Source organism: Echinops telfairi, unplaced genomic scaffold (genome assembly GCF_000313985.2).
Source record: "Echinops telfairi isolate 266 unplaced genomic scaffold, ASM31398v2 ScPeMD7_8;HRSCAF=38, whole genome shotgun sequence".
Classification (NCBI taxonomy): Eukaryota; Metazoa; Chordata; class Mammalia; order Afrosoricida; family Tenrecidae; genus Echinops; species Echinops telfairi.
Window position 1 is genome coordinate 8294186 of NW_022103905.1, and position 8322 is coordinate 8302507.

At 41.4% G+C, this 8322-nt stretch overlaps 1 protein-coding gene across 1 annotated transcript in view; it reads right to left on the reverse strand.

The window, feature by feature from the left end:
* Positions 1 to 8322, reverse strand: part of ATP8B4 (ATPase phospholipid transporting 8B4 (putative)) — a 254036-nt gene that overhangs the window by 71544 nt on the left and 174170 nt on the right. Inside the window, exons 13-14 of the mRNA XM_045286465.1 lie at positions 3965 to 4078; positions 2508 to 2673 (exon numbers count right to left, since the gene is read on the reverse strand). Coding sequence (XP_045142400.1) covers positions 2508 to 2673; positions 3965 to 4078 — 280 coding nt within the window. The remainder of the gene's footprint in view (positions 1 to 2507; positions 2674 to 3964; positions 4079 to 8322) is intronic.

The window sequence follows — 8322 nt, forward strand, 5'->3', positions numbered from 1 at the left end:
ACAACAGAAAGGTGCATGAAGGGAGATAGCAGTCGGTGGTGTAAGATATGAAAATAATTTATAATTTATCAAGGGGTCACAAGGGTGGGAGGAGGGGGAGGGAGGGGAAAAAGAGGAGCTGATACCAAGGGCTCAAGTAGAAAGTGAATGGTTAGAAAATGTCGATGACAACATATGTACAAATACACTTGATACAACTGATGTATGGATTGTTATAAGAGCCCCCAGTAAAATGATCTTTAAAAAAAGTACTCTTACTGGAGGTCCCAGTTCATATATGCACAAGTTGATCCCACACTAAGTGTGCTATTCCAAACAAAGCCTGTCGCTACAATCAGTGGATGGTTGCGTGCAAGTTCTCCGTAATACACTTTAATACATGTGTCTTAGTCTCCTTAGGGTGCCCTCAAAAGGGGGCAGGGAAGGCCCAATCGAAACAGTGGCTTCCTAATGGATCTGTTGGACCATTTTGATTCAAGGCACAGAGGTCAACTCAGAAGGTTACGGCAACTGATTTATGGGATTTCCCGATAGGCAATCTTTGGGGGAGACATTTCCTCCAAGACTGCAGGATGATCACAGGAATTCAACAGAAACATTTTTTTTTAAGAAAATGGAAACCTGCATTGTTGAGGGGAAAAAAGCCAAGGAAGAGGTACTGAGGAGTGTTTCTCTGTCATAACAATGTACCTGCTGACTCTTAGGCGGTAGCAAGGGGTGTTCTCGGAGAATTTCATTTGGCAACCTTACCGCATCCACCCCTCAGCCCCGACCTTACCCCTCCATATGTATTTCTCTTGCCAAAACTCAAGGAACATTTAAAAGGACATGATTTGGGTCCCTCAAAACTGCCATTTTGACATGGTTTAAGTTCAAGTGCACAGATGGAAGCACTGCCTTTAGAAGTTTACAGACCTATCAGGATGGTATGTCAAGAAAGAAGAGCTTCAAATTTTGATATTTTTATTTGAAAAGTTCTATGATTTTGTAGCTATACTTATTTTCACTTATCCTCATGCATACCATATGTGCCTACACATGATTACCTATAGATGTGTATAGTCTATCTGTACTGTCTTTCACTTTTCAGGTGAAATTCATGGGTGGTAGAACCCACTCAAAGGCACCTCACAACAACAACAATTTCAGCTTGAGAGGCGATGGCAGAGAAAGCAAAGCAGAACAAAAACTGGTCAATAGCAGAGACTGGAACAAGAAGTGATTTCCCCAGGCCATTATCTACCTGCCTCACAGCTTCGAAACTCAAATGGCCTCAGTGATTTTGTTTCATGCTATAAACCCTGAGTTCTAAGCAACCCCGTTGTTTCCAAGTTGATTCAGTCGCATCGCAGCCCATCAGGAATTCATAGAATTGCTCCGTAAGGTTTCTGAGACTGAATCTTGACAGAAACAGACTGACTACCTGGTCTTTCCTCCATGAAATCCCTTGTGGGTTTAAATCAGCAAGCTTCCAATTAGTGACCCAAAGCTTACCCAGGGATTCTTAACGTATTTATGGTGTTGTTGTTAGCTGCCATCAAGTCAGTCCCAATTCAAAGTCACATCATGTACAACAGGAAACACTGCCCAGTCCTGTGCTATCCACACAATCATCCCTGTTTGAGCTCTCTGTTGCAGCCACTGTGTCAATCCATCTCTTTGAGGGTGGTTTTCAGTGCCTTCCACCCTGAGGACCTCCTCTTCTGGCATTCGATCAGATAATTGTTCTACTGCTACTCTAAGGGTTTTAGTGGTCAGTGTTTCAGAAGTGGATAGTCAGGCCCTTCTTCATATTCGGTTGCACTCTGGGAGCTCTGAAGAAACCTGCCACTACAGAAGACCCTGCTGATAGTTGAAATACTGCCCACAAAGCTTCCAGCGTCCTAGCAATAAGGTAGGACACACTGCTTGCCGTTAAATCGATTCTGACTCATAACCACCCCATAGCACAGGTGGAATTTCTCTCTAGGGTTTCCAAAGTGACACATCTTTACTGGAGTCGCCAGCCTCATCTTTCTCCCAAGGAGCAGCTGGTGGATTTGAATCACTGACTTTGACATGTGACATTATATGAGTCTACATACTGACCTTTTTTTTTTTAAGCCTACTTAGTGTGAATGGTCCTCTGTCTCAGTTATATGTCCCTACTAATAATGGAAGCTGGGTCAGTCAGTTCTTGTTTCCTGGGAAATAAGACTACCAGGGAGCTCAGAGTCAAATGTGACGCTCCACCATATGAAACAGTTCATCTAGTAAACTTTGCATATTTGGAGCTAAACCTTTCATTTCCTTTTGTGCAGTTTAGGTCTCTCCACATCTTTTGGAAAGCATCCAGGATATAAATAAACACAAAGACAAACTAGGGAGAGGTTAACCCCTTATGTAATTTTCTACCATTAACGAGCAAATCCTCCAGACCCCCAACATTTTTAAATTAAAGAACATCAGCCCTGATTTGCAAAAGGAAAGCAAGTGTACCACTACAGGTGCACTTTCCATCCACTCACCTGTACCATTTTCCTCGGACATTACGGTGTGACAAAGAGCAAGTAATCTCAGAAACTCGTGCACTTTGGGGTCACCCAGCTTGATAGATTCAATCAGACTATGGTCAAAGAACTGAAATGATTTGTCTGCTAGGGGGTTGAAGGAGAAGTCCACAGGATCTTTTTTCTGTAAAGGAGTAACAAAACAGTACAAAAAACTACCGACCTCGATCCAACAACCATCCTTCAAAATTACAAAAATTAAAACCTTCCCTTTAAGTATTAATAGAGCTTGTCCGATTTTTCAACCTCCAACAGCTGGCATTACACGGGCCTTTTGCTTCATTGTTACTGTTGAAAACAATGTCCTCATTTCAGAGCCAGGCACCAAAGCAGCGAATCTCACAAAGGCAAATGAAGAAGACAAATCTCCAGGTCCCTAAATATTTACTGCAACTCCAAAATTAAAATAGTAAAAAATTAAAGCTCCAAAAATGAGGTCATTCTTGTTTAGTTTTGTTTTCAAAAACCCGTTTGACAGCAAAGTCTAAGTGACTTAAGCTGATTGTATCAGCAAAGCTTGATGTGGAATTGTATGAGTCTACTGACTGACTTTCCTAGCCTTCGCACAGTGAACGGATACGTCTCCATGGAAACGTGTGCGTGTGTTTCGTTAGGGTCCTTGCTCAGATCTCACTGGATAAATGACTTAAGATTCACCAGATACACCATCGTGTGGTTTCAGTTTATTTCTTACAAACCACCTCAAATGTTTAAAGCATGAAGTATGCATCCTTCTACTCTGGTGAGAAGATAAAAATTACTAAAAAGAGAGAGCACGCTTAGTTTAATTGTAATGTCAGGGCTGATTACACATATGCATACAATTTCAATATAGACCACCATTCCTTGACTAATATACAGTGCACTGCAGTATTTTGAAATAGCACTGCATCCTGATTCATCTCCAAGTATTTATCAGGCCCCTCCGGTGAGCTAAGTCATTGTTCTGGATTTTAGGGACGTAGTAGTAAACCAAATGCCACCTGTTCCTCTATGAAAGTCAATTCTAGCAGCATAGAGACAAGTAAGCAGGCAATTTCAATCAGGCGGGGTAAGTGCTCTCAGGAGGCAAGGACATAGGCCAGGGAAAGAGGCAGCAGTGCCAAGGGAAGATTCTCAGAACAAATACTACGTAGGTTGAATAGCAGTATGTATAGTGTGCTCCCACCTGTGTAAAAAATAGATGAAATATATTTATTTGCAGATATATAATATTTCTAAAATAATTTTAAGATACAGAGGAAACGAGGACTTACCTGAGAAGAAATTTTAGCCACATGAATGTATTTTGTGATGCTATACATCCACTATCTCTCAAAATAGCATAAATCTGGCTCCTTGGAACTCATAGTTTTTTAAAAGGACATATGCAATTCAAAATTAAAACTAAGAATAAACACTTATCACCTCCACACCTTAGTAATTTCTGTCTTCTGACCTGGGCCATCGTGTATTTCACCTGCCAAAACAAAAATTGAAAATGAAAATAAAAGAAATTGTTTCCTCTGTGAACAACTCCCTTCCTGGCTCTGAGACCAGAGCACCAGATGATGCCTCATGACAATGATGGACTCGCCGGGTCACAAATTCTGTAGCCGAATCCTGGTCAAAAGGGGGGGAAGTGAAAACAGTGTCTAATTCTGGAGCCTGAAGTCTGGATGAAGCTCTGAAGCGATTCGTCTGAAATAGCCATTAAACTTTAAATAAAAATTATTCCCTAAAGTTTTCTTAGAAGCCAGTAATAGTATAGCTTAAGGAGTAAGAAAATGCTCTTTAAAGAGCTATCTATATGGGAACAAATGGACAATAACAACTTCAAACATTCGATGGGCACTCTGGGGGCAGTGAGTTCAGTTAATGGAGGAGAAACACAGACTCCGAAAAGGAGAGGGGCAATTGTTGTGGAATGTCTTGGATTGTGGAAGAGTGGAATCGATGTCACTGAATCAAACATCTAAAAATGGTCGGACTGGGGTCTGTTTTGCTATGCATATTTTCAAGAATAGTTCTTTTTCCCTTTTACTTTTCTGAAAACACCCATTGCCATTGGGCGATTCTAGCTCACAGGGACCGTACAGGACAGGGTAGAACTGCCCTGCAGATTTCTGAGACAATAACTCTTCACGGGAGTAGAAAGCCTCGCCGGTCTACTGGGAAGCAACTACTGGGCTCCCGCTGCTGAACTTGAGGCGAACAGCACCAGGTGTGGCACACGGTGCCATCAATTTTAATAAGGAAATGCTCATTGATTAAAGTGCCAATCCTAGAGGGCACTATGAGTTCAAATGGGGGCTTTTTAGAAATGTCTTCAAACTATAGCCCTAGACCTATGTAGAGATCTGAATCTAGAACGGAAAGGGGTAGGTAACAAAAACAAAGACGCACACAACTGTCTATTTTTTTTCCATGAAGTGACTCATGCTGTTGTGACATTGCCTGGGACACTTGCGAAAGGAAAGGCAAGTTTGTGTCTTCCGTGTGATTCCCATGGTCGGGGAATCACAGATGACAACTGGAACAGATCACTTCTAGTAAACACTAGAACTTGGTGACTGTCTCTTTATCTGTTGCGGTTTGGACCAGCTTTTCTGTGTATCATCAAGGTCAAATTACTTGAAGTGCATAAACTTCAAGAGGTATCAGTGCTTTTTGTAAACAGAGAACATAGCCACTTATTAGTGTAGAACTCATAGATGCATAGTATAGATAGTTTAGAAAATGTAAGATGTTTACAGAAGACATTAAAATGTATTAATAATCCTATCCCTCAAGGATACCTAGTGTTTATGGGTCTGGGGGCTTTAGGGAGTGGATTTTGCATGTTGCAAATATTTATCATATTTTTCATAAATTTTGTGTTCCTATTGTATTTAACCACTGACAGTATGAGGATTTCTCCTATCATTGAAAGTTCTTTATGAATTTCATTTTGTTACATGACTATAAATGGATCTTCATTTATCTCAGCCTTCTCCTAGTGTGGGTCATTTGGTTGGGACCCCTCCCATCATTTTACTTGGCACTTGAGGACGTAGTAGCTAATTGTGATTATTATACTTTTTGCAATAATACAATTTACAGGCATCAGTTGTGTGCCAGGATCACACATGATCACTAACTCATCCTAAAAACGAACTTAAAGATGAGGATTTTTTCCGTCTAGTTTTATGGATAAAGAAACAAAAGAACAGAGTTTAAAGTTGCATGACTGAACTGAAAATCAAAAGTCAGCTGAGTGGGGTTTCTAACGCAAGTCTCTTTTGTCCTTACACAATGCTATAACCACAAAGCACTTGACAAATAGTCATTTGTTGTTTTGGGTGGGGGCACAGATCTGAAGCTGGACTTGTGTGCGGCTGTGTGGAGGGAGTCTCTTGAACTAATGCATGAACCTAGACATGCACCTGGAATTTAACTCTTAAGCACATTGTGGTTATTTGCCACTTGTTAGCCCAATGTAATAACTCTAATAAAATAATGATTATTTTTAAAAGCTGTTTATTTTAATAAATCCCCCCCAAAAAAACCCCATTTATAATATTGGCAGTTGGGGGGGGGGTGTCTCATTGCCATCTAGTCCATTTCCACTCACAGTGACCTTACAGGACAGAGGAGACCTGCCCCTGTGGGTTTCTGAGACTGTGGCTCTTTACGGGAGTAGAAAGGCTAATCTTTCTCCCATGGAGTGTCAAGTGGTTTTGAACTGCTGACCTTGCAGTTAGCATCCTACTATGCCATGGTGCTGCCAGGGCTCCCATTGGCAATGGACATGAAGAAACATGAAAGAAGTCTAAGAAACTAGCAATTCTGAGTCAGACAACAGAAGATTTAGGCAAATCAGAATAGAATGCCAACTTTTCCCAAACCCCAGATCCATGATATAAACAAATCCACTCTATCCTGAGAAGGTCTTACTTAGCAAGACCGTAGTTTAATGGCATTATAAACCTTCTATTTAATTAATGAGTAGTCTAGAGGGTGACTTAAATCTTTCTGTGTGACTTAAATCTTGCTTTGTCTGAGGAGAAATACAAACTAACAAGAGATTTGGAAAGACCTTGGAATATACACTTTCTGAAAGTCAAGGGTCTTTCCTACAAAAAGTTGAGCGATATACATCTTCACCCATAAGTGGTGGCCCACAGATCTAGCTATTGCCTTAGGATCACCTCCCAGATGGGATATTATTAGACGAGATCGGGCACGTTCAGGGTGGTATGGCCGTAGACAATGGGATATTATTAGAGCCATGGACCCTGTTAAAAGAATCCAAAAAATCACCCACATTCCAAATATAATCCATCTTCTGACTGAATTTTTCCCATTTAAATGACATCTGGGCTTAAGGTGTATTTTTCAAAGCTTCTGAAAATAAATGCCAGCCAACATTTTTAAAGGGAAAGACTTACTTGAAAGAAAATAGTTAGTCATTTTGATATTGGCTAAGAACTGTACCGTTTAATAGAGGACCTCTGGAAGTTCCAGGTCAAAAACCACCTGGAACACACCCAGGGATGGCAGGAGAGGGAACTGGGAATGGAGAGTGGCTGAGGAAATCATGGGACCTGAGGCTATGGGATTTGGGTAGCGAAGGGAGGTCAAAAGCCAGGAATGCATAAAAATTCAAATTCCTTTGTTTGCTTTTTTCATTTTTTCCAGGGTCAGATCTTGCTTCAAAATAGTTGCCAGTGTCTGAGGCCACCCATCAGGGGACCAAAGAAAGTTCTCCCTCTTTCTTGAATGTCCTTCACTTCCCAATATGTCCATGTTAGGAACATGGATAGCAAAGGTCTGGTGACGTGAGCTCGGGAGTCCACAGTAACCCCGGAGAAGGCTTGCACAGAGCCTTCATACTGTCCGTGGCTGAATTGTCTGTCAGCTGACCAAAGCAGGAGGGACAAGGGTCTCACATGAAGATCAAGCTTTGGAAAACTCAAATCTAGAGCATGTAACCTGACATATCATTTTCTTTGCACCAGTTATCAGGAAAGGCCCATTGCTCAAAAAAGGAATATCATGTTTGGTAAGGGGTCTGCAAACAAACCCCACAAAACAAGGAAACCCCACATTGAGATGGACTGACACAATCTCCTCATACATTCCAAAAATCATGGAGTAGGTACAGACCAGGCACTGTTTCCACCATTATACAGCCGTGGGTCTACCTTGGGTTGCCAAGAGCCAAGGGCAACCAACAACACCAACACCCTGGCGTGCAGAGAGCCGCTGGATAGGAATGATAGAGTGTGGCCACCCGGGTGACCCTCCGGAGTCTGAATTCTCAGAAATAAAAAGTGACTACTCACATGAAGACAGGCACAGTCATTAACAGAAAATCCCGAACTGAACAGGAATAAAGTAAAAGATACTATTGTTTTTTAATGGCGATAAGTCAGTGGAATCAATCATTTGTTCTCCTTGGGATATAGTCTACTGGGGACCAGAGAGCAGATCACCTAGGGATAGTGCTAAAAAGAACCTCAGAGAGCATCCGATTGAACCACTTGTTCTACTCCTGAATTGCCATAAATCCCGAGTTTCGTGCACGTTATTCCATATGCATCCGACAGTTATTTACCGAGTGCTGGTCGGGTGCAGCCACTGGTCACTCTATTAATCAGAAAGGGAGTGGTGGCCTTGGTTTGTAACTTAAACAAAGAGAGAGTTGCTTTCTATCAAACAATATATCATGTTAAAGCTAAGAGAACTGTTAACCATTATTTTTGTTTTGTTTTGTTTTTCAAGGAATTGCTTCCCTTACCATAGATCCTGC